Source organism: Rhinolophus hipposideros, assembly GCF_964194185.1.
Source record: "Rhinolophus hipposideros genome assembly, chromosome: 7".
NCBI classification, from domain to species: Eukaryota; Metazoa; Chordata; class Mammalia; order Chiroptera; family Rhinolophidae; genus Rhinolophus; species Rhinolophus hipposideros.
This window is the reverse complement of record NC_138053.1, coordinates 18,824,766-18,851,902: the sequence shown is the minus strand read 5'-3', so window position 1 is coordinate 18,851,902 and position 27,137 is coordinate 18,824,766. Positions and strand designations below refer to the sequence as shown.

The 27,137-nt window shown below is 37.6% G+C and overlaps 1 protein-coding gene and 1 pseudogene across 3 annotated transcripts in view; one reads left to right on the top strand and one right to left on the bottom strand.

Annotated features, from left to right (window-relative positions):
- The first annotated feature begins 129 nt into the window (after nucleotides 1–129).
- Nucleotides 130–27,137, top strand: part of HSD17B4 (hydroxysteroid 17-beta dehydrogenase 4) — a 90,447-nt gene continuing 63,439 nt past the window's right edge. Inside the window, exons 1-5 of one of the 2 annotated variants that reach the window (XM_081053132.1) lie at nucleotides 130–357; nucleotides 5,019–5,072; nucleotides 17,984–18,091; nucleotides 22,182–22,241; nucleotides 27,093–27,114. In XM_081053132.1, the coding sequence (XP_080909258.1) occupies nucleotides 300–357; nucleotides 5,019–5,072; nucleotides 17,984–18,091; nucleotides 22,182–22,241; nucleotides 27,093–27,114 (302 nt within the window). In that variant the 5' untranslated portion in view covers nucleotides 130–299. Of the gene's footprint in view, nucleotides 489–5,018; nucleotides 5,073–17,983; nucleotides 18,092–22,181; nucleotides 22,242–27,092; nucleotides 27,115–27,137 lie in introns of both variants that reach the window. The other variant, XM_081053133.1, reaches the window with a different exon arrangement.
- LOC308500163 (E3 SUMO-protein ligase NSE2-like) lies at nucleotides 13,511–16,262 on the bottom strand (annotated as a pseudogene). The gene is made up of 3 exons: nucleotides 16,082–16,262; nucleotides 14,034–14,345; nucleotides 13,511–13,689 (listed from the first exon to the last, which is right to left on the bottom strand). The product of its transcript is annotated as an E3 SUMO-protein ligase NSE2-like (transcript).

Here is a 27,137-nt window from a genome sequence, read left to right as displayed (position 1 = left end):
GTACCAAGTCAGCCATTTTACCACACAGGTCCCAGCAGCTCCCATTACTACTTTCTGAAGCAGAAATGGCCTTTCTCGATAAGTTCTTATCCCGACTGGAAGCACGGCCGGACTACATTCCCCAGAGGGCCAAGGGATACCCGCGCAGGCGCACTTGGAAAACTACGGCGTCCGTCTCCTTCCCAGAAACTAATAGGTCACTCTCATTCCGCCTCCGCCACTGCCGGCCTCTTTGCTATCCGCAGTCTGAGCTCCGAGGATTCTGCCAGCGGGGGTGTACGTCGGTGAAGACCGAACTCATGGCCTCGCAGCTGCGATTTGACGGGCGGGTAGTACTCGTCACCGGTGCAGGGGGAGGTGAGCGTGCGAAGGATGGAGGGCGGGCGCCTGCCTCGCTCTCACGCAGCGAGTCCCCCTTTGCGGGCAGGGGATACAGGCGCCGTCGCGGCTGCGGTCCCGGCGTTGGGGGCTGCAGGATGCAGTGGAGGGTGAGCTAGGAAGCGGCTGGGGGAGCGAGTCCCGGGACCTGGTGGGGCGACCTGCGAGGATGTAGAGCAGCGGGTCGCGGGGCAGTTGTGGAGGGAGAGGCAGGACTTGTCAGACTTGGGGGGGTGGGGGGGACGGGGGGGCTAGAAACACCTAGTCACACCGTCAGGGGCAGCCCGCCCACCCGCCTCTGCCCTGTGGGAGCCTCCCTGGGGCCCGGGCCTTGCACGAGGAGAGAGGCTGGGCTCTGGGTGGCAGGACTAGGTAAAAGGTCTTAGTGACGCTGGTCTGTGCATGCGTGTCAGCTGGGACTCTTCCTACCTGCAGACTCTCAGGCTTCTCTCACGTCTTTTAAAGGTCGTGGGAAAGCTGACCGGGGGTTTAGATTACCCCCCACCCCCACCCCCACCCCCTTCCCGAGGTAGAGCTATCAGTTCCTTGTCTTTGAAAAGTCATTTATGTAGTGTTTCGTTCCTTCTCCTGGGTGATTTTAAGTTCTCTGCTGTTTCGTTCCGGGGAGGCACGTCTTTAAAGGGAGCATCTAAAGTCCACGTTGGAGTTTCTGGTATGCTTATCAAGCCAAGCACTGTACCGTAGTCCCCCGGTTTCAGTTACCCTTAGCTCGAAAATATTAAATGGAAAATTCTAGAAATAGACAATTTATACGTTTTAGACCGTGCACTGTTCTGAGTAGCATGATGAAATCTTGAGCAGTCTGGTTCTGTCCCGCTTGGGACGTGAATTATCCCTTTCTACAGCATCTCCGTGCTGTATATGCTAGCCGCTTGCTGGTCAGGCAGTGCTTGTGTTCAGTGCCTCCCTCCTTCACCTCACTTCATCTCATCCGATAGGCATTGTATCATCTCACATAATCACAAGAAGGGTGAGACCAGTATGATAAGATATTTTGAGAGAGAGAGAGACCGCATTCACATGTAACTTTCATCACAGTATATTGTTCTAATTGTTCTATTTGATTATTAGTTGTTAATCTCTTACTGTGCCTAATGTCTAAATTCAACTTTATCATATAGAGGTACATATAGGAAAAAACATAGTATACGTTGGGTTGGGTACTGTCCAAGGTTTCAGGCATCACCTGGGGATCGTGGAACATATCTCTAGAGGATCAGTGGGGAACTACTGTATTCAAAGTCCGCTGGTGTCTTGGCATGGGTTGGAAACTCCGACACCTAGGGTGGTCGGGCAGGTGATAGAGGAATAAAATGGGAGTGGGGTGGGGACAGTAGAAACTGCCACGCAGACACATTTCTGAAGTGGGCCAGATTTTATATTTCAGGAGAAGCAAAATGGAGATTTGTTAGGTGAAATAACCCTATGTTTAAAGGACAAAAAAGTTAAAGCAAGCTACTCAACACCCACACCAGTGTTCTGTCGTGAGGTTTTACACTCTGTCCCCCCAGCAGGTGACCTCTGTAATGTCCACGTGCAGGGATCTTGACCTTAGGCGCTTTCCATTCCCCACTGGTAGTGCCTTATACTTAGAATAGACTGAATTCGTGATTAATTTGGATTATGTATTAAAAGTCACAATAGTGGAATTGTCAGTTAATGCATATGTACTTTTACATCTCCATTGATAAAATGGATTCTAATGCTGTCTTTCAGAAAACACTTTTAGTATTAAACACTTTTAGTATTAATTAATTATACTCATAGCTATATTTATTCTAAAATGATACGTTTTTGGAAAAACGTAATGCTTTAAAATGCTTTAATGGAAATAATTAAATGAGGTACTCACTGTTTTAAACCTCTTTTGACAGTGAGTGATTCACAGTATGAAATACATTTTACATCAGGACCCACTATGCACAAATACCATCTATATTTGAAACAGATTCATGACATGGTAATAGTAAGTGAAGTAGACTCTGAGCTATTCTGTTTCATTAAATAAATGCAGATTACAACCCAATAAATTGATTTTGTGAAACATTAATGAGTTGTGACTAGACAATTACGAACTTAGCACTTCCTGTTCATAGACTGGTTTATATTTTAAAGAGCCCTGCAGACTTTCCATTGTCTGGATTATTATACAGTTGCTAGCCATTGGACTTGAATTCTGATCTGAGGGAGGAATATAATTTTGTAGTGAAGTTGAGACTATCAACAATTTTGCCATGATTGGTAGTATAACAGGGATTTGTATTTATTAGCTGACTCTCCTGGTTGTTGGGAATGTAACTCTGTGAGATTGATGAAGTTGGGCAATGGAAGGAGGAAGTCTGGCCGTTTTGAATTTTACATGGTTATAAGATAGCAAATTGTAGATCTGGAGATAATGAGAGGTGTGTGAATAGTTGGACGTTCTGAAGTCAGAGGACAGATTTTGAAGTCATTTGACTTCTTTGATTGGTAAAGCCAGAAAGTGAAATAGTCCAGGAAGCTATTTTCTCAGGGGCTCTTTGGTAACTTCAAGTAGGGATGAGTCTAAACTACTGAAAGGAAACTGAACAAGCAGTTTGAGAAAAGAATCAACTGAGATTTGCCAGTGCTAAAGATTTTAAGGTCAATAAAGAAAAAAAAATAAGGAAATGGAGGAGAGAGGATGAATGACAATGAATTTAGGTGTGAGAGAGTTAAGACAGGATTTAAGAGAGGACTAGGACAAGACGGAGGCTCTTGGATTTAACTTGTGCATTTTGACTGTAAAGCTGTGCTAGGCATTGTGGGGGAATGCAAAAGAGTGATGTATTAAATGTCAGCTTTCAGGGACCTTCTAGTTTAATTGGCGAGGCAGACTAATGCACATAAACTATTTAAATAATGTTTATATAAGAACAGATATAGAACAATGGAAGAAGCCCTACCAATCTGTTAATGGGCTAGTTGTGTTGGAGGGAAAGAGGAGACTGTACTTTTTACTTTATACACTACAGATTGTGTACAGTCTGTATGGGCCTGTATGATAAAGGTAGATCACTTCTGTCCCCCCTGGAAAGCCAGTTGTTCACAATCTTAGCTGTAGAGGGTACAGCTGACTGGCCCATGTGGGAATCGAACCGATGACCTGGGCATTAGGAGCATGGTGCTCCAACCACCTGAGCCACTGGGCCAGCCCACTTCTTTATCTTTTGAGAGAATTGTATGGCTTGGTTTTAAGTTGAGACAATTCTCTGATTAACTTAGGTCAATCTCCTTTAGAGAGCTATCCCATTCCTTTTATCTGATGATAAAATTACCATAATTTTTGTTACCATTTTTGTTACCATAATTTTGTTAATTACCATTTGTTAATAATTTGTTATTTGTTAATAATTTGTTAATTATTTGTTAATAATTTGTTAATAATTACCATTTTTGTTACCATAATTTTTTACATTCTAGTCGTATTTGATTTCTCTAAAAATCCCATGTTTAGAACAAGCGCTTCATACTTGATCTGATGAAATATGAGAAGGCTTGAATTATTGTCTTGGCTAAATTCTCTCATATTCAGAGTGTATTAAATTGTAAAATAAATTATTTGGTGATATCCTTATATTTTGGGTTCTTTTTTAGAAGAGCCTGATAATTTAGCCATCTCAATTTATTTGTATACTTGTTTATCAGTTAATTTAAATTTAATTTAAACTACCAATTAAATTTGTCAATTAATATAAATTTTAAAAATGTGTACATGTCAAAACGATTTAAACAATATAAAAGTAAGCCTTCCACCCTTGGTTGCTGGTCACAGTTTTGTTCCCCAGAGATAAACACTAATTGCCAGTCTTTTATATATTTTTACTGAGATTTGGTGCCTGTAAAACTTACATAAGTATATATCCATTTTTGGATATGTAAATTTGCACCATATACCTTTGAATTAGAATTAAATATTTAATTAGTGTTTAATAATTGTGTTTGGTGATTGTGTAGTTGGAGTTCAGTGCAATATATAGAAATCACTAGATATTTGAAGCAGGAAAGGATTTAACATGGCTAGTTGAATTTTAGGCATTTCCTCTTGGGATGACTTTTGGAACAATACAGAAATGGTCCATTAGGGGAGCCATAACCTGTGAGGAGGCCATTTAAACTGCCACAGCCCAAATGGTCATTGGACATCAGTAGAGAATGGAAGCTGCCATCCAGAGATTAGGGAGCTAGATCAAGAAGTTGCCACTACATCTACTGTTTCTTAATACCTAGAAAGCTTCAGGAAGTCAGCTTCTTAAGCAATAGCAACAGCTAAAAGTCATGGTAAAGTGGTTTGTGTCTCATTTCCACTTTCCAGATTTCATGCAAATGCATTTAATGGTGGAATCCAGTTCACATCTAGCATCCTAGTAGCTAGGTAGAATGGTAGGAAATGATAGGTGAAATAGGTGGAAAACACAGTTTTAAGCATTCCAACTTGCAAGTAGAAAAGAGTGAAAGAGGTTGAGAGTACCAGTGAAGACTCTACCATTGTAATGTAATCAATTACTCATCAGTTACTTTAAAATAAGGAATGAGTTGAGTAGACCAAAACAATTATGCTGACATTTGCTCAACTTTCTGATTATTTTGTTTTTTATTAGGACTGGGCCGAGCCTATGCCCTGGCTTTTGCAGAAAGAGGTGCATCAGTTGTTGGTAAGTTGATATATTTTTCATTTTAATCAGTAGCTAGTAGCTAAAGTACTATAGTCTCATAAGCCAGCCACCTTTGTCTTTACATCAAATAATTTGTCAAGGTCAAATTTCATCACAAATTTTTTTCTTCTGCCTGAAAAAATATTTCCCTCTTGAGGCTGAATTTACAACTTACTTTTTAAAGTAAACTAGTTTCACAGAATTTGCAACTTAACAGAATTGATAAAGATGGGAAGGCATTCTTTATATAAAAGGAAATTCTTGCATTTGGTATATTGTGGATTATAATTTTTTGAGCTAGAAGGCTGGTGCAAGATGAATCCCTGTAAGTGTAAATATATTGATAAGAGTAAGAAATAAGTACATTTTGAGAACTGGAATTTTGGAGTCAGGGTGTATTTCTTTTTTTTTTTTAAGTGTATTTCTTTTCTTTTTTTTTTTTTTAAATCTCTTTGATCAAAAATTTTCAAATGGAAGCTTTTTACAATTTTTTTTTTTTTAATTGAAGGGGGTGATTTGGAAAATGGTGTATCCCAAAGGTGGGAAGTTTTAGTAATCTAAATGGTTTGGACAGGTCTGATATACTTGGCAGTTGGTATGGACACATCAGATTTGTCTAAGCCTTTGTGGAGGATAACAACGCTCAGTGCAGGATACGTGGATAGGGTAGATGTTATGGCCTAGTATTTTATTAGTGTCTTTCCTGGGATGAAATTGTTGGCTCCACAGTGACCTCCCAACCCCAGCTTTTATACATCTTAACTAAAGAGTACACAGAGACAAATTTCCCCCGATTCGTTTCTGGAGACATATCTAACAAAAGAGTGTGCAAGCAACCAAATTTTCTACGTAAAGAAGACCTAAGCAGGACAGTAAGTACACTCTTCTCCATCAGTGTGGATGTGTAACTTAACAGAAGGGACACAGAGACGTTTCTTGTATAACATAGCCCCTGTGCTAATCCAGTCTGCTTTGGCAAGGACAGGTTTTAACATTGTGGCATTTGACTAGAGGGTGTATAGTTTAGATCGTCTTTGTCAGATTTTTCCAAGAATATTTCACATGTTGTTACTGTTTTTTTTTTTTCTTTAGTTTCTTTTTTGTATTGCAATTTGTTTCTTAATATTTTTCCCTTGTAACTTTTTTTTCTCCCCTTCTTCCTCCCTCCCACCCCCCACTCCGGTTCAAGCTGTTGTTTCTCAGTCTAGTTGTGCAGGACACAGCTCCCTGGCCCATGCTGGTATTATAAGCCTTGCGCTCCCCACCCCCCGGCTGAGGCAGTTGGTCACTGGTCGTGGATCAGCCGCTCACAGCAGCCTACGGCAGCACACAGCAGCCCATGGCAGCTCAAGCTGGCTGCCGGCCACTCACGCTGGCTGCCAGCTACTCACGCTGGCCTCTGGTCGCTCATGGTAGCACACGGTAGGTAGCCCACGGCAGCAGAGGCTGGCTGCGGGCCACTCACACTGGCCGCTGGCCGCTCACGGCGGCCCACGGTAGCACGCGGCAGCACTCAGCAGCTGGTGACAGTTTGTGCCAATTTCTGGCTACTCATGGTAGCCCAGCTCACGGGAGAGCTGTTGTTCACAATCTTACATGTGGAGGGCGCAGCTCACTGGCCCTTGTGGGAATCGAACCAGCGAACTCAGGCAGGCGACCTCGGCATTAGAAACATGGCACTCCAACCACCTGAGCCACCGAGTTGGCTCCCCTTATAACTTTTTATTTATATTTTTTCCTCTCAATTCTGTAAGTTCAAGGAACTCGTTTTATCTTCTGAATCTTCTAAAGGACCTAGAATATTGCTTTATGCAAAAAAGGTCCTTTCTTCATTGGTTCTTTTATTGTTTGACATAGACGTTTTTGGAGGGGGTAGGGGCTGGTGTGTTTTTGAGTTTGGTTGAATAAATTTCTGTTTTTCTTTTTTTGTTGTGACTAAGCTATAATCTTAGTTTATAACCTTGTCTTATAAAATTTACAGCAGTGTATATTTATCTGTTACCTTTGAATTTGTTAAATTCAGAAGCAGAGTTTCTGAATTCCAACGAGAAGGTAAACGGACAGTGTGTCTGTTTATTTTGTCATTGCCAAAGGTTTGGCAATACCATTGGTATTGCAGCAAGTGCTGGTGAAAGTCTAAGAAGGCAGAAAATTTGTATCTTGGAAAAATATTTGCCAAACGCTGCTGAAGAGCCAGATTTAGTTTAGTTTAGGGGAGAAATCAGTCTGTGTGAAACTACAGAACTTTTGGCTATTTTCTACTGTTTTTCAGTCTGTGACCTACCTGTGAACTTTCTGGGCCATCAGTGGGTTGTGTTCTTTCTTAACTACCACAAGCTTTTTTAACTACTTTAGCTTTTTTAGAACATGGATGGAGACTCTGCTTTGAGATTACATCACATGTACTAACATTTCTCCTCTGTTAATTTTTGTTTTGCTCAGCAGTTTTTTAAACCTGAGTAAGCAAAAAAAATAGGAAAGAGGAATAAGCAAACATAGGATGTTATGACATCAAAGTAGCTTGTTTGTGGAAAAGTGATTAATCAGATAAACCTAGGACTAGCTCACAGGCCAGTATGAAGTAAGACCTTAAGAAGTAGAGTAACTTATTTCTCATATAAGTCAACTTTTGTTGGGTTATACGGGTTAACAAACACATTTAAATGGCCAGCAATAATAAAGGATTATTTCATGCTTGCATGATCTTTAAACTTCTGGTTAGCTGTGTCTCTGCTTTGTGTGTCTTCCTAATTTCATGATCCCAGCTGAAGGAGCAGGTTCTATCTGGGATATTGCTAATCTTGGGACAAAGGGAAAATAACAGTGGATCTACTTGGTGGCTTTTAAAACTGTTCAGAAGTGGCATGCCACTTTCATTGGCCAAAGGAAATCAGGGGCCACGCCCAAAATTAAGGGTGTCACTTAAGGTATTCTCTAACTTCATGTTAATGTGATTGCTTTGTTTTAGATTCCATAATGTAAAGCATTATGGGAGATTTAAATCTGGGGAGAAGAACTGCTAAGCCTTTGGCTGATAATTATAATAAGGGACGTTTGGTTTTGTATAAATTACATCTTTCAGGAAATGTTTGCACATGTCTGAAGTAAATATCGGGAATGGAATAGTTTTCAGGTTTACTAAATAGGTGAGCCATATGCAGTTCTCTGAATATTAAGTTTTATATTGAGGGTATGAACGCAAAAACGATTGAAGTATTTTATCAAAAAGAACCTTTTCTTTGACAGTAAGAAAGGCAGAAAGTTTTCTATTCTTGAACTGAAGAAGTTACACCTTTGGGTAATTGAAATTACAATTTTTTAAAGTACGAGTGACATTATTTCTTTTCTATGCTGTAGTTACATAATGACTGGTAAAGATGAGTCTCTTTTTTTTTTTTTTTTAAGTAAAGATCAGATTTAAGTTCCTGTGTTCTGATGCCAGAGCCTGTGTTTTTAACTTACTGTGTGATCCTGACAGCCAGAAGGTGAACTGTAGTGGGGAAAGTGAATTGCCTTTGAAATTAAGTCAGGCTTCAATTCCTGATTTTCCTGCCTATTAGTACATTCGTATGTTTCTGAATTACAGTAGCTACTTTACCTAACTTCCAGGATTATGGTGGGGATTAAATGACATAAAAAAAATTAAAGTCTTTTGTAAAGGGAAAAGAAAGGAGCCAGTGCTACCGTGTTTCCCTGAAAATAAGACCTAGCTGGACCATCAGCTCTAATGCATCTTTTGGAGCAAAAATCAATGTAAGACCCGGTTTTATTTTTTGGGAAACATGGTAGGCACTGTGCTCGTGAACTGGGTATGTCAAAGGGAGCCTGAAGTATTGTTCACTCAGAGGGCATCCAAGCCCCCTTAAATTACACTTGATTTTTTTTTATTGCCACTTAAAGAAAAGGGCCTGCCTTAGGCACTGATGTTTTCTCTTCAAGTGTAAACATAGTGCTTTGCTTTGTAATCAATCAAGACATATGGGGAGTGCCAAGGGGTGCCAAAAATAAGTGGACACTTGGGTCAACGTTGCTCAAGCAGCAGTTTGCCATAATCAGAAGTGTCTGGACACTGATGGTAATCACTTTGAGCACCTCTTGTAATTGCAGAATTCAAATGTGACTTGTATTCATCTTTTGTTATCAGTATATATTGAGTATTACAATTTTAGTAATTTTTTTTCTTTCTTAAAATGTGTATACATTTTTTTGGCACCCTCTCTATATGCTGATTGAGTGGATAAGTTAAACTTATATGACACAAGAAGAAAGATTACAAGAAAGCATGTGTGGATTCTAGCTTATAATAATTAGCTATATGTACAGTGCCCATATCTTCCCCAGGTAGGTACATTGTGGTTCATTATAAATTCTTCTTGTGCATGCTTGTAATTTTACATTGGAAAAACACACACACACACACACACACACACACACACACAACAAAACAAAACAAAACAGAAGTAGAGGCAGAAAGACCTGTGAAGTTATTGCAGTAATCCACATAAAAGGTGGTGATGATTTTGACAGGTGGTAGGGCAGTAGGTGATGCAGTGAGTTTAAATTCTGGATATATTGAAGGTAGATATGGCAGGATTTGCTGATTTGCTGATGTGGGTTGTAAGGGAAAGAGAAGGATGAAGTGTTCGTTTACTAGGTTAGGAAAGACTGAAGAAGGACTAGATTGGCAGAGAGGACACATTCCTATTAGACTTTCAGATGAGACAGTGGGATATAGGATTCCATTTGGAGGGGCATGTTGAAGCTGTGTAAATCTGAATATTCTCAATTTAAAGATGGTATTTAAAGCTAGGAGACTGGATCAGATTACCTAGAGGGTGAATACAGATAAACAGAATTCTAGGACTGAACTCTGGACGATCAGTCCTCATATTCAGTTTCTTGTCTCTTTAGGGATACCTTTGATGCCTTCTTGTTATTGACACAAAGAAAATCAATTCAAAGGACCTAATTTAAGACACTGCTCTCTAAACTACCACCACATTTTAGAGTCTTTCAGATATTTAGATTCATTTATGGCCATCGTGGAAAAGATTTCTCATGCACTAATGTGATTGTGTTTTTCTCCTCAATAGTGAAAGTGGTATGGCAACACTGTGTTTCCCCCCTTTTCCTTGACTGTCAAGAGGCTTCAGGGTAAACCTGACACTGTCCTCAGCCAGAGTAGCTACTATTAGCCTCTGCTGCTTCAGTAGGCTTGTCTTTCCTGGACAAAGCATTTTGTTACTTTTTCCATTCTTTAAAAGTCCTTACGCATGTATTTTATATTTAAGTCACTTTAGATACTTTTGGCAGCGGTCAGGGCATAACAGAATACAGGAAGAAATCCTCATTGGGCCCACAGCTCTAAAATCAACGCAATGATTCTTCCTGTTATTGTTTGCTGTGGGAAACTTACCAAAATGGAGAAAAGGCATAAACATAGAAAATAGAAATGTCTGGAAGGACATACAAGAAATAGCTAATAGTAGATATCTCTGGGCGAGATTAGGGGAGGGCAAGTATAAAAAAGAACTTTTTTGTGTCTGTATGGTTTGAATTTCTTAAAAACAGAAAAAAAGTAAATAACTTTTCCCAAAAATAAATACATTTATAACATAATGTTGCCCTTATCTTTTTCTACACTTCTTGGGTTACTCAGTACAAAGGATGTCACTTACATTGTCAACACACATAAAAATCATTCTGATTTTGTAGACTTGGAAGCATCATTTCACTTTGGAAATAGAAAATAGTTTATAGATGTGTCATTGGTAATCGATCTGACTCAGTTGTGACAAATCCTTGAAATGAATAATTATATGAACACAAATATATGTAAAGGTATTTACAAAGCACCCTTCAAATATAAAGCATTATAACGTGATTACTCTTGATAATTTAATGGGAAGTTGGAAACTGCTATATGAGCAATTTCCTGCATTGAGCTTCAGCAAAAAGAAAGAACTACTCATAGTAAACTGAAGCAGGAAAGTGAGGCTAGACTTCAAGGGATCTTGAAAGTTAGGGAGCGAATAATAGGATTCTACTGCTGATTTTGAGCTGGGGAATGACGTATAAAGGCTGCTATCGGGCCAGAACTCTAGCAGCAGGCCGCTGCCAGGCTGGAGAAGTTAAGGTGGGAGGCAGAAGCCTACCTGGGAGGCAACTGCGGTAATCTGGGCATGAAATGCTAGAATAGGAAAGACATGGCCATAAACAGTTCCTCAAACAAACTGGAAACTCCTCAGCGAACAAACTGTCAACCCTAAGAGCCCATAGCCCTGAGCACAGTGCTGGATCTAGAGTGGGAACACAACAAACATTTGAAGAACCATGATGAAATTGTTGACAAGGCCTTATGACTCAGTGACATGTGCTGTTCAGAAATGGAAGAAAGGAAAGAGTGCCTGGGAGATATCTCACCCAGCAGAGAAGTGATGCTGAGAAGGTGGGCCAGTTTGAGGAAGATGATGACCGGTTTGAGCTGCATTTTTTTTCTGTGCAAACTAAAAGTGAGATATACATTCCCTCAGTTTATTTAGCAGCCTGGACATCTGGAGACCCAAAGCCTGTTTCCTGCTATAGTCTTTGGAGCCAGTAGTCATAGAAAGCTGGGATGAAGGACAGAGAGAAAGAATTAGAAAACCAGCTTCTGAGAGCAAAGACCTGTATATCAAATAGGATTACTGAAGACAAATCCAGATATCTCAATATGGTTTACATAACAAAACACTGAACTCATCCAGGAATGTTAATGCAGATATTACTCTTTCTCTCTCAACCTTTCAATAAAGGAATTTATGATTTGCAACACATATGACAAATAATAAAAATCTTTTATAAATACAGGATACTTAAAAAGCTATAAGAAAGATAAACACCCTAAGTAAAATGTGATTTCAACCGGCAAAACAATAAGAAACATAAATGAAGGATTTACAAATATATCACAATTTGGGATATTTTAATGTGTCCAGCTGAAAAGACTCTTGTGTGGAATTAACATCATCTTACCATTTTTACTACCTATTTTAAAGTTATTTGAGTGGGGTGGCTGTTTTGTCATTTCCTCTATATCCTCACCAAACAAATGTGATTTTTGTTGTTGTTTTATGGAAATAATTATGTTCTTTTTAGTATAAAAGAAACTTGCTTTAGCATTAGAGGGGCAGAATGGCATTGTCGTAGGTCCAGGTTCTAGTGTGGATTTTGCCATTTGGGGCCTGGGGCATGTTACCTAACCTTTCCCAGACTTTCCTCATCTGTGAAAGTAGGAACAAACTGTTCATGTCCAAGCTCCTGAAAAGCTGTGTGGAGCTCAAATGCAGCAGTGTAAGGTGGTGATGGTATTTAAAAAAATACATATTATTATTAGAATTTTAGACATACGTTTAAGCGGTAACAGTGTCTCATACGGTGTGAATACTTTCCACTTTGTATACAATTGCAAAATCTTTTAACATTGTTGCAATCTGAACCTTTCAGCATGTAACCAGTGCTTTTCTAGTTGAGGTTGTAATCCCTATAATTTAGCTTTGGTGATAATGGGGTGAATGAATGGGGTCAGTATTAATTTAGAGACTAATTTTAAATACATCTATTCTGATACTGTTTCACTGCACATTATTGACCCAATCAGTTCCTTATCCCAGCTTCAATGCTTACCTGTTTGTTTGCACTTTGAACTATTTCCACTTGGGGGTGGTATTTCATTGCACAATTGAACAGTACTTAAATACTGCATTTGCCAATATGCTTTTGAATTTTACCTTTATTAGTTAAAAAGAATCTTAAAAGACTGCATGTCTTAAAATCTTGATATTTTTTACTGGTTGTTTGATGTCATTTGAATAATAGCATACAAATAAATAATTAATAGTAATTTAGTATTGAATCTTAACTACATTTTTATCTCTTGAGGGATAATGTAAATCTCTATTATTTTGTGTGTTCACAGCATTTTTTACTTGCAGTAAGACTGATAAGACGATATTGTTAGAAAAATATATCCCATTCTACATTTTGAAAAACTTATTTCCTTAAAAAGTAAATTAAGTAAAAACACATTGATTTAGCTAATTTTAAATGTAGCTAGGCATTTACTTTTTCTCTGTATCTTTCCTTTATCCCCTTTACGACCCAATCCCACTTGTAACCCTCATCCCAATCCAACAAAAAGAGAGCCATTCTTCAGAAAAAAAAATATTTTTCAGGTGTGGTAATCATCAACTTGGAAATATTAAAAGAGACTGTAAATTTTAGTATATGCCACCATGCCATTTATTTAGTAATTTTTTTGTTATACTCCTAAAAATCTATGCAATAACCCTACAGAAATGATCATTTTGCAATGCAAATTAATTTTTGTCCCAAGTAGTTTTTTCTCCAAGCCAAGCAGATAAGCAAACTTTATATAATCAACTTTCTGGGACTGTTCTTCAAGTCAATTCCCTAATTTCAAAAAGCCAAAGCAAAGCAAAGCATACTGACCTACACTGCTTCTTTAGTTCTTTCAGCTGTTGTTTAAACTATAGAAATTTTTCATTATTTTGAAAGTCTGCATCAGAATTCTTATTCTGTAAATCTAAAAATTTCTTCTCCACTAATAATTTTAGATCTGGATTTTTTTTTTTTTTTTTGTATTGGGGAACAGTGTGTTTCTCCAGGGCCCATCAGCTCCATGTCTTTGTCCTTCAATCTAGTTGTGGAGGGCACAGCTCAGCTCCAAGTCCAGTTGTCATTTTCAGTCTTTAGTTGCAGGGGGCACAGCCTACCATCCCATGCCAGAATTGAACCGGCAACCTTATTGTTAAAAGCTCGTACTCTAACCAACTGCCACTGAGTCATCTGCCCGCCCCTCGGGAAGCTCAGTGGCAGCTCATTGTCTTCAATCTAGTTGCGGAGGGTGCAGCTCACTGGCCCATGTGGGGATCGAACTGGCAACCCGCTAACCAACTGAACCATCTGGCCGCCCAGATCTGGTATTTTTTTCTGGATGCTCTTCTTTTACGTGATTTATTGCAGACTGCACAGCCTTTGCATAATGGTTCAGTTCCCGATCCATCATAGCAAATTCAACCATTGCCTTGTCATACTGTATTCACTACTCACTTTACTCTGAGTTTCCACAAGACCCAAAGCAACCGTAGAAGCTGTGTCCATTCCAGAGCTGATGGAAGTTGGTGGATTGGAAGTTTTCTAAGGAGAAGAGAGCAAATTCTACACCGCTGAATGTTATAAAACCAGTTGAACCTGAGTTTGAACTGTGACACCCTGCATCTTGAAATTATTACCTGGTTGCCTGACCCAGCTCCGTCTGGCTGCACCCTGATTTCCTACACCCAGAGCCCAACTCTTTCTCAAGTGTTTCTCTTAAATTCTGTGTTTTTCAAGTTACTTGGCATTGATCTATGTATCTTCTCATTCATTTTTGCTTGTTATTTTATAAATTTTATCTTAAATTGTGTGAATTAACTTTATCCCTATTATTTAGTTATGTTGGCCTTTATATACTTTATGCTAAAACTTATTGTGCATTATTTTATTCATCACATACTGAACTTTCAATATATCATAAGCTCTTTAAGATGCACCATTCCTATACATCTATGTGTTCCTTAGTAGATTTTCTTGCAAATAGTACATGTTCAATTAATGTTTATATCTGTATAATTGGATATAGGGAGATACTATGTGGTAAGTGTGGTCAGTTGTTAAACATGTAAAGATGGCGTCATGGTATAAGTTTGTGACTGAACACATATTAGTTCTGTATGTAATTTTTGACTTCTTTTAACAGGTTTTATTTGTTTCATCATAGACCATGAAATAGTATGTTTTATGAAAATTTACAAGTGTGCTTCTCTAATAGTTTAATATCATGCTTGTTTTTTTTAATCACCATTCTTGTAATCATAAGCTTTCTCAACATGGAGAAGCTATTTCACATTGTATGTTTAATCTTTTTTTTAATTGCAGTAAGAACAGTTGATATGAAATCTATTATCTTAACAATTTTTTAAGTGAACAGTAGTCCCTCCTTATGCATGGTTTCACTTTCTGTGGTTTCAGTTACCTGTGGTCCACCACAGTCTGAAAGTATTAAGTGAAAATTTCAGAAATAAACAATTCATGAATTTTAGATTGTGTGCCGTACTGAGGTGACAAAATGTTGTGCTGTCCCCCGTCAATCATCCCTTTGTCCAATGTATGCACTGCCTGCCCCTGAGTTATTTAGTAGCCATTTGGGTTATTAGATTGACTCTCATGGTATCCTAGTGCTTACATTCAAGTAACCTTTATTTTACTTAATAACGGCCCCAAAACACAACATTAGTGATGCTGGCAATTCGGGTATGCCAAAGGGAAGCCATAAAATACTTCCTTTAAGCGAAAAGGTATGTAAGTATAGGAAAAAATATAGGCATATATATATACACACACACAGTTGACCCTTGAACAAAGTGGGGCTTATAAGGGCAACAACCCTCTATACCAGGGGTGTCCAAACTGCGGCCCACGGGCCAACTGCGGTCCGCAATCCATTGTTAATTCGCCCACAGCAAATTCCAAAAATATATTTAGTTTACTTAAATAAACCAGGTGAGGCAATACGTACTTCACCTCGAGTGAGTGGCCCAGCTGTTTGTGTATTTTACCGCATGTGGACCTTGGTGAAAACTGTTGAAAAAAGTTTGGACACCCCTGCTGTACACAGTCGAAAATCCACATACAACTTTGGCTCCTCCAGAACTTACCTGGTAATATCCTACTGTTGACTGGAAGCCTTACCAATAATATAAACAGTTGATTAATATTTGTTTTGTATGTTATATGTATTATATACTAAATATATATATATATATATATATATATATATATATATACTATATACTATATATACTATATATACTAAAATAATCTAGAGAAAACATGTTACTAAGAAAATCATAAAGAAGAGAAAAGGCAATTAACAGTATTTATTGAAAAAAATCCGCGGATAAGTGGACCTGCACAGTTCAGACCCCTGTTGTCCCAAGGGCCAACTCGGAACAGGGTTCTGTATTCTTTGCGGTATCGGGTATCCACTGGGGGTCTTGGAAGGTAGCCCTCATGGATAATGTACAGTCCAGTATTATTAACTGTAGGCACGCACTGTGTTGTACAGCAGATCTGCAGAACTTGATTCATTTGGTGTGATTGAAACCATGCCCATATATTCGCGACTCCCCATTTCCTTCTCCCTGAGTCTCTGGCAACTACCATTGTACTCCCTGATCTTATGAGTTTGACTGTTTTAGATACTTTCATGTAAGTGGATTCATGCAATATTTGGCCTTCAGTGACTGGCTTATTTCACTTACCATAATGTCTTCAAGGTTTACCCATGTTGTTGCATATTGCAGAATTTTTTTTTTAAGGTTGAATAATATTCCAGTGTATGTAAGTACCACATTTTCTTTAGCCATTCATCCTTCTATGTACATTTAGGTGGTTTCACATTGTAATGAAGAGCAGGGAAAAGAAAGGGGAGGAGCACACGCTAGAGAGGGATTAATTTATTTAGCAATATGCAATAGCAAAAGACAAAGGCAATTAAAGGAAAGGTAATTACAGAAGGTAAAGGTGGGTAAGACAAAATATATATATAGCAGAGAAGCTCACCAAACTGGGGAAAACAGCACTGGAACAGTCAGAAATCAAAACCTTGTCAGGTCTGCGGCTGGAAAAGCTGAGATATCTCCCACTGCTGCTTGCTAGTTCTCTAGAATGCTGGAATGATGATAAATCACCAAGGACGAATGACAAAAATCCCAAATGACACTGCCAACTGAGGTCTGTCTTATATATTTTCTCAGATGTACCTTAGAGCCCAGCATCTTGTTCCTGCCTCCCACTCCAGGAATGGTCAGTTCCGGGAGGGTTCGGCAGTTACTTGGTATGATAAAAATATTGTTTATCTGGCTGAAGGGCTAGTTTATATGGACAAGCAATATCTACTCTTTCTGCTTGGGGCCATCGGCCCAAGGCCTTCCAAAGCCTGGCAACGTGTCTGTCACGACATCGTGATATAACTCAGTTACTTCTTCACTTCATCTGCTGATGCGGGTGAAACAGACAGAAAAGCAACCTCATTTCATATCTCTCCTGCTCGGGAGGATGAGACCAAAGGGGGGAATTCTCTGAACCCTTGATCATAGTCCAGACAGAAAAAGACAGAGAAGCAACCTCATCTCACCTCTCTCCTGCTCAGGAGAATGAGACCAAAGTGGGAAGTCTCTCAACCCCCGATCAAGAATTCTTTTAACCCTAAGCTAGCCATCACCTCACTTGCAGTAATAGAAAAAAGCTAATAGACAAAACTTAATATCAGCCAATCAATGAAGGCACATTTTCCTCAGCATCTTTCCTCCACACGTCCTGGCTGTTGGGAGTAGTACTGCATTGAACACTGGTGTGCTAATATTTCTTTGAGATCCTGATTTCAATTCTTTTGAATAAACGCCCAGAAGTGGGATTGCTGCATCATATGGCAATTCTGTTTTTAATTCTTTTTGTTTGTTTTTAATTTTTTGAGGCACCTCCATACTGTTTTCTGGTGTGTTTAATCTTCAGGTTTTTTCATTGTTTTTTGCTAAAAGTGGGTTGAATCATGTGTTCTTCTTTACAAAAAAGAAAACAACATTGCAAAGTTAAAAATTTTGTTTAAATAGTTTTGCTCTTCATATCTATATTTAAAGCAAAGAGGCATGTTTTGAATATGTATATCTCATGCTGTGTTTAGTAAGATGGGGATAGGATAGGAGGGAATTGGGCAGATGACTAAAGAAATACACTAATAATATAATTTAATTTCAACTCATGTTGAGTGTCTAGAAATGAATTTGTGCTTGTTTGTTTTTGCATTACAGTGAATGATTTAGGAGGTGACTTCAAGGGATTTGGTAAAGGTTCCTCAGCTGCTGATAAGGTTGTTGAAGAAATAAGAAGGAAAGGCGGAAAAGCAGTGGCCAACTATGGTATGGTATTTGAGACAACTGTACTGTTTTTAAAATTTTCCTTCAACTAATGCTATTGTTTACATTAATAATCATTGAGCAAGTATCTCAGCATTCCTGTGTAGTTATGAAATTAGATTTTACCTAAGTTAGCCAAAGCTATTTGGCTATATATTTTATATGTGAGAAGTTTTTAAACTTTTGATGTAGATTATTTCTCAAGTCTAGCTTTTATTCTGTTGTTTATTTAGTATTTTTATTAATGAGCACATGGTATAATCAGTAAATCATTGTAGATGTGCATATGAATATGTTCTTGTTCTTCAAAGACCTCTTTTAGCTGAAAGGTTGTATTTCTACAGAATGACATTAAATTCTTCTTTTCAAAATTGTTTAAAAAGAATTGTAAAGTAATATTGTGTAAGAAGTGAAATACCCCCTTTCTGTACCTAGCCTCCATATTCCATTCTGCACAAGTAATCATTGCTATATGTAACTTTCTTATCTTTAAAAAAAACTTAAGAGTCAAATTTAGGCATTAAAATGAAGTCATGAAAAAAACAGCAAGTACAACCTTTACATTTGATATATTGATTCTACTAGTATTTCTAAGGATCCTTCTTGAATAGATTTGCTTTAAAAAGCCAATGCTTACTGGCTTTTCTGCAAATTAGATTGTTTTTATGGGCTAGGGATTAAATGAGATTACCAGTGTCTTTGTTTTGAAATTTTAGAGGAAAGGAAATAGGGTATGATTTGTTTTGAGTGTTCAATAGAATAATGAGGCAGGCATTTTAGTATATTCATTCCACATTAATGATCTAGAAAATTGTTTTCAGCTTTTTAAAAATAATTTTGGGGTTTTTCAAACCCTATTTTATAAAGATAATTCCAGTCCCCCCTGCCCCAGTTTTGATATACAGCCTGTATCAATCAGGATTTGGTCAGGAAAACAGAAGCCCCTTTAGGTTTTCCAATTGTTAAGGTGTTTTTTTTCTTTTTCTTTTTATTAGCTTCAGGTGTATAAAACAATGTACTAGTTAGACATTTATACCCCTCACAAAGTGATGCCCTCCACAATCTACTGCCCCTCTGACATCGTATACTGCTATTACAGTTCCATTGACTTTATTCCTAACGCTATACTCCAAAATCTGTGACTATATATATTGAATTAAAGTTGACATTCGTTATTATTCAGCTTCAGCATCAGGTGTACACTGCAGTGGTCAGGTACCTCACCCTAATAAGACAAGTGTCCATCAGATACCCTATAAAATCTTTACAACATTATTTATTATATTCTTGAAACTGCCTTTCGTATCCTCGTGGCAATTTTGTAGTTACTGGTTGTGCTTTCTAATCCCCTCCTCTTCTCCCTTATCCCCACCCCCACTCCCATCTAGCAACCCTCAGTTTTTCCTCTATCTCTCTGAGACTGTTTCTGATTAGTTGTTCATTTATTCTATTCTTTAGATTCCACATATAAGAGAGATCATGTGGTATTTGTCTTTCTCCATCTGACTTATTTCACGTAGCATAATGTTCTCTAGGTCCATCCATATCGTTGCAAATGAATTTAGTAAAGTAGCAAGATACAAGTTAATGTTGAGAAATCAGTTGCATTTATATACACCAATAATAAACTATCAGAAGGAGAAATTAAGTTAAAACAGTCCCATTTACAATTGCTTCAAAAACTATAAAATACTTAGGAATAAATTTAACCAAAGAAGTAAAAGACCTGTACTCAGAAAATTATAAAACATTGAAAAGAGGAAATAAAGAAGATACAAATAAATGGAAACACATACCATGCTCATGGATAGGAAGAATTAATATAGTTAAAATGTCCATACTGCCTAAGGCAGTATACAGATTCAGTGCAATTCCTATCAAACTACCAAGGACATTTTTCACAGAAATATCACATAAAATCCTAAAATTTATGTGGAACCATAAAAGACCCCGAGTACCCATGGCAATATTGAGAACTAAGGACAAAGTGGAAGGGATAACGATACCTGACATCAAATCTTACTATAAGGCTATAGTAATCAAAACAGCATGTTACTGGCATATAACCAGATACATAGATCAATGAAACAGAATAGAGAGCCCAGAAATAAATCCATGCCTGTACAGTCATTTAATGTACGACAATGGAAGCAAGAATTTACTTTGTGGTAAATACAGTCTGTTCAATAAATGGTACTGGGAAACCTGGATAGACACATGCAGAAAAATGAAGCTGGACCCCCTCCATACACCATATACAATAATAAATTCAAAATGGATTAAAGATTTAAATGTGAGATCTGAAACCAAAAAATTCCTAGAAGAAAATATAGGAAGTAAATTTGCAGACATTACCCGGAGTAATATTTTTACTGATATTTCCCTCGGGCAAGGGAAGTAAGAGAAAAAATAAACATGTGGGATTACAGCAAACTAAAAAGTTTTTTCACAGCAAAGGAAATCATCAATAAAACAAAAAGGGATCCTACTGAATGGGAGAAGATATTTGTCAATGATACATCTGATAAGGGGTTAATGTCCAAAATTTATAAAAAGCTCACTCAATTCAACATCAAAAAACCAAACAACCCAATTAAAAAATGGGCAGAGGACATGAAGAGACATTTTTCTAAAGAGGACATACAGATGGTAAATAGACATATGAAAAAATGTTCAACCTCACTAATCGTTAGAGAAATGTAAATAAAAACCACAATGAGATACCATCTCACTCCAGTCAGAATGGCTATCAGCAATAAATCAACAAATAACAACTGCTGGAGAGGTTGTGGAGAAAAGGGAACCCTCGTGCACTGCTGGTGAGATTGCAGATTGGTGAAGGGTTATAATACAGAGAATTAGAGGCTTGCGTAACCATTGGAAAGGCTGGGTAAAGTGCATGTCAGGGAAACTGTGATGACTATCTCAGCCTGCAGCAGGTGGTTCTTCAGCGCTCACCTAGGTGTGCTGCCAATCAGTCTTCCATCTTCTCATAAGATTGCCTGCATCTGGAGTCATCTGCTTTTCCATGCGTTGGGTGATTACCTCTTTCAGGCATATCTAACTGATAGGGTTTCCAGGCGGCAATTCCCGCCCATTATCAGAAATGTTTTTCGCCTTCCAGTTCCCGAATCCTGAGATATAAACTGTTTTCTGTTCTCCACGATAAATCGTTTCCACAAAGTGACGGCCAATGCTACCAATCACCTGGGTTCAAGGAGCCGATGTGCCCGATTTCCTGACCAACTTTTCTCGGGTTTTGGGAACGGGAAGGTGAAAAAGATTCCTAAGAACAGGAGGGAATTCCTGCCTGTTGGAAACCCTACTAACTGAGGACTACATGGATCCCGGGGAAGGGACTGTATTCCCTGGCTCCTCCCCTGTGATTGCACAGAATATAGGAGGTGGGAGTGATGTTGAGTTGACAGCTGACCATTGGACACACAACTCGGGATAAGAGCCCTTCCCCTGGGCTGATTGGCAGAAAATAACGAAGCCACTCTTTTCTGTTGAACTTTACTTTTCGTAGTTAGTATTACAAAACACGGTTGGTTTATTTTCCATGTGTAGTTATACAGCATTGAACATGCTTTTTCAAATTAAACATGCACTTCCTTCCCTCCCTCCCAAATTCTGATTTGTACCTGTATGGGGAAATGCCTATGTGGCTTTTTAATATTAAATATATATTAAATAAAATTAAATATTCAGTTTGTCTGTCGTACTGGCCGCATTTCAAGCACTCAGTAGCCACATGTGGTGGCTACAGTGTTAATGTAGAAATAGGATATTTCTGTCTTCATAGAAGTGGTATTGGACACTGCTATTTCAGATTGTATTTGCCAAATACTTCTTATTTACCCCCCTTTTTTTTTCTATTTTCTTTTTTGTAGGTTAATGAATTATCTTAGGGGCTAAATTTCTTTTGTAACATTAGATCATCTATATTTTGATCTGTGTGCCTGCAATATACATGCATTTTTCTTGAAAATGAGTTCTGTTGAGTATCTGTTATGTGCTTTGATCCACAGGATTTAGAAATCATTTGTGAGAGATCTAAACTGAAGTTTTGTACGATTTCCCTTTCCTTCAGATTCAGTGGAAGCAGGAGAGAAGCTTGTGAAGACAGCACTGGATGCTTTTGGAAGAATAGGTGATGTTTCTTTACATTTATGTTACCAACAGAGCAGCTACTGCCTTCCTAGTAAAATAGTTTTGTTTTACTTTTGTTTATTAAAAACTTCCTCTTTCTTGATCAAATTTTTAGATTTGTTCTACAAATTGATTACTTTACACACACGACATTATTCCACAAAGGGCTTGAGGTGGCAATTGTTTTGTATATATGTGCTGTTTGTTTTATATTTTTCTGCACTTTAAGAACTTTTAAAAAATGTGTAAGTATTCTTTTTTTTTTTTTTTTAATTAATTTTATTGGGGTGAGTAAGTATTCTTTAAGTTCCCTTTTTATAGTAATTTAATTATACCCCAAATGTGTTTACAAAATAAAAAAATTAATCAGTATTTTAGTCTTATAGAGGACCCAGTGGAATCATTTGGATAATTATGGCTCGGATTAAAATAATTCAGTGTATTGCAGATTAATTAAGATGAATTATATATAGTTGACCCTTGAAAAATGTGGCACTAACCCACCATGCAGTTGAAAATCCATGTATAACTTTTTTTAAAAGGTAGTTTTAGGTGTACAAAACAACATAGTGACTAGACATTTATATACCTTACAAACTAATAAGTCTATTACCCACCTGGCACTACATAGTTATTAGAATATTCTTGCTATGTATAACTTTTGACTCCCCGAAAACTTAACTATTGAGAGCCCACCTTTGACTAGAAACCTTACTGATAACATATATAGTTGATTAACATGTGTTTTGTATATTATGTATATTATATACTGTAGTTTTACAGTAAAGTGAGTTAGAGAAAAGCAAATGTTATTAAGATTATAAGGGAGAGAACATAAATTTACAGTACTGTACCATATTTATTGATATTGTAAGTTTGTTCTGTTGGTTTATAAGATGAATTGTCAGTACCTACATCAATATTGTCTTACATGATACAAAACACTGTAAATGTTATATATATTATGAACACCAGACATCAAAATGAAAAGATAATGTGAAAAAGAAATTCATGTTTACAGATACAACAATTCATGCTTTGATAACAAAGACGTAGCCGTGTGGTTGCTTTATGGTAGCCTAGTATAATCAATATGATTACGTCATGGTAGCCTAACTTATACAGTAGTGAATAGATTGTTGTAAAATTTTTATGGCATGCAGTATGAGAGTCATATTCATAATACAGTATTGGAAACATTACATTTTTAAAAATCCACTTGCCTGTGATGACAGGTTGATTCTCAGTTTCTCTAATTAGAGAGAGAGAGAGAGAGAGAGAGAGAGAGAGAGAGAGAGAGAGAGAGGCATACCGTAATATAATTCTTTGAAAGCAGAGTCATAAAACAGTAAGGAAACTAACACATTAATTTTATGTTAAATATCACTTGCCTTATGTGTATGGAAGCATAGGGTATCCACTTGTACAGAAGTCTTGCACACGAGATTCTACATGATGACTCCTTAGGCAATGATGACACAAAAATATCTCATACAGTTCTTACCATACAGTTGTTATATTTTCACACGAAGACACTTTATTAACTGTATGGTGTGATGATTATTACTGTCCATTCAGTGGAAGTAGATCACCATAAAGGTCCTTATCTTCGTTGTCTTTCACGTTCAGTAGGCTGAGGGGTAGGGGGATGGTCTTGCTGTCTCAGGGATGGCGGAGGTGCAAGAGATGGGGGAAGTGGAAGGGCAGGCAGGAGAGGCAGGCATACTCAGTGTAACTTTATGGAAATACATCCTAATTTCTGTTTGACTCTCTTGCATTTTCAATTCTCTAAAAATGTTTCTATACAGTACCGTTCTTCCACTGTTTGCTTTAGTTCTAGTGCCCGTATCCTAGAAGGGTTCGTGTCGTCAAAGCAGTCTTGAGTAATCAGAACCCTCCTGCCAGATCGTCTAATGTCAGTTTGATTTCTGGCCCTGCTTCTTCTACATCTTCCTCATTGTCTGGCACTCACAACCAGTCCTCTTCTGTTAATTCCTCTGGTGTGGTCCATTAGCTCTTGAATTTCTCCAAGATCTATACCTTGAAACGCTTCCCCCCACATCTTTTTTGCCATATCTACAATCTCTTTGATTGGCCCTATTGTAAATCCTGTGACATCACGTACAAAATCTGGACAGTTTTCTCCAGCAGGAGTTGACTACTTCGGGCTTGATGGCTTTCACGACTTTTTCTATAACAACAATGCCATCTTCAGTGGTGTCATCCTTCCAGACTTCCACGATGTTCTCTCTGTCGGGGTTTTCTTTTATAACATCCACAATCGTTTCCATAGAGTCCTGTGTGTAATGAGCCTTCCATATTAAGGCTGAATTAGAGACATTGTGTTTGGGGGCAGATAGACCACTTCAGTGCCTTTGGGTTGAACTCCCGTGGTTCTGGGTGGCCAGGGGTGTCGTGCAAAACCAAACAACATTAAGGCACTTCTGGAACAAAGTGTCAGTGAAACCAATCCAGAAAGAGGGTTCTCATTGTCCAGGCCTCCTGGGTATGCAACCAAAAGACTGGCAGCTGGCGTTTGTCTTTTCCCTTCAAGGCTTGGGGGTTAGCAGCTTTATAGGTAAGTCCTGATCAGAAACCCAACTGCATTTGCACAAAATAGAGTTAGCTTATCTCTTCTGGCCTTAAATCTGGTGCTCATTTCTCTTCCTTACTAATAAATGTCTTTTGTGGCATTATTTCCTCTCCCCAGAATAGGGCACTTTCATTTGCATTAAAAACCTGTTCAGCTAGATACCCTTTTTCCTGAGCGGTTTTCTTAATGGTGTCTCGGAACTCATCTGCTGCCTCTTGGTCAGCAGAAGCTGTTTTTCTGGTATCTTTGACATTTTTTTAAGCCAAACCTTAACTTCTAAAATTATCACACCATCTTTTGCTGGCATTGAATTCTCCAGCTTTAGATGCTTCACCTTCCTTGTGCTTTAAGTTGTCATCTAATGACTTCACTTTTTCTTGATTCATACTAGAGTCTATAGGCATGGCTTCCTTACAGAAATCCTGGACCCACATAAAAGCTGCATTTTCAAAACAAGATAAAAAGGAATTTTGCAAAAAGTACGAAGTATTTGTGCCTGCTGAAGTAGCTGCAGTGATGGCTTCATGAATTTTCTTTTCTTTCTTTTACAATGGTTCTTAATGCTGGGTTCATTTATCTTGAAATGCAGGCTACCACAGTTGCAGCCCTCAATGTATGGTACATGTCAAGCAATTCAACTTTTTAAAATAATGTCATGACTTTTCTCTGCTTCTTGGGAGTACTTCCAGAATCACTAGTGGCACTTTGTATGGGTCCCATGCTGTTATTCAGGTTCACGGTATTGCACTAAAAAATGAAAAATAGAGGAAAGCCGTAAGAGATTGCTTTTTACTGCTATACACAATTGACTGGAGAGAGGAACTTCTGATGGGAGCTATTAGCATCACATGGTATTGTAAGCGGATACTTACAGCCCTTGAGCTCACTGCAATAGAGACAGGAGGTGGCTACAGAGTTATTACAGTATGTACTATAGTTAATTTTATGCAGTTATGATTTAATACTGCATCTTTACATTTGTTTACATTTCTCTCAACTGAATGGCTCCATGTATGGTCTGTGTTTTTGCATAAGTTTTGATAAATTTTAACTTTATAATGGATTTGTATACATTTTATGGTAGTAAATGATAAAATAGACTAGTTCCTACATATTTTTTTATGTATTCATGATATAATAATTTTTTTGTTATTTCTAGGCTATGTGAGTACTTGCCTGTGAGTTTTTCACATTGTTGCAAATCTCCAAAAATTTTTCCAATGTATTTACTGGAAAAATCCATATACAAATGGACTTAGGCAGTTCAAACCTGTGTTGTTCAAGGGTCAACTGTGTAAAAAAAATCTTTATTTTAAAGAAGCATTTTCAATATATTGTGTAGTCCATATTTCTTTAGATAATCTTCCTGGTTTAATTCCACACAATTTTTAAAAAGGATTATTGAATTCTAGAGGGAAACATTACTGCAGATAAGCCCAACATGTGTACAACCTGAAAAACATTAATTTTTATAATTTGAATGTGCTCACCCCCATATTTACAATATTTTTTTTTAGTTATGTCTTAAGAGACATGTTCACATACCATCTGACAGAAGGATAGAGACCACAGAGATGTAAAGTCATAGGTTGAAAATAGCTACAAGATGGTGGTTGAACCTTAAAAAATCATTTCTTTCTTTTCAAAGTGAGAGTACAATTATGTGTGAAGATAGGAATCAGTTTTTAACTCTAATAGTTTTCTTTGTGGGCTTTTGACTTTTGAGTGACAAGAAAATAACTTTTAAGGTTTTTAACTTTCCAAGTGAATTTCAAGGTTAAATGAGTAGTGGCTTGTGGTCATCACAGAATCCTAAGGACCTAAGAGTTGTGCCATAGCTAAATCTATTAATAATAAGCTGATGGAATTATGGCAGAAGGTAGAGGTGGAAAAATTCAGATATGCAAGTTTAAGAGCAAAGCACTGATGTAATGTGATACTGTGGTTTTGTGAATCATATATATTTTATTTTTTGCTATAGGTATAAAATTCTGTTCTGAAAGCACTTTTACCAGTTGTATATACAGAGGGTGCCAAAAAAATGTATACACATTTTATAAAAGGAAAAAACTATTAAAATTGTAATAGTATATACCGATAATAAAAGATGAATACAGGTCATGCATATACATTTTTTTGGCACCCCTGGTACTTTTCCATGGGGAAAAAAACAATTTTTTAAAGAAATGTGAGTTGTAAGCAAATGCAAATTAACATAGTTGCTTTTATATTTCTGACTTAGATCTTTTTATATTGCAGATATTGTGGTCAACAATGCTGGGTGAGTATTTCTATTTTCATTTT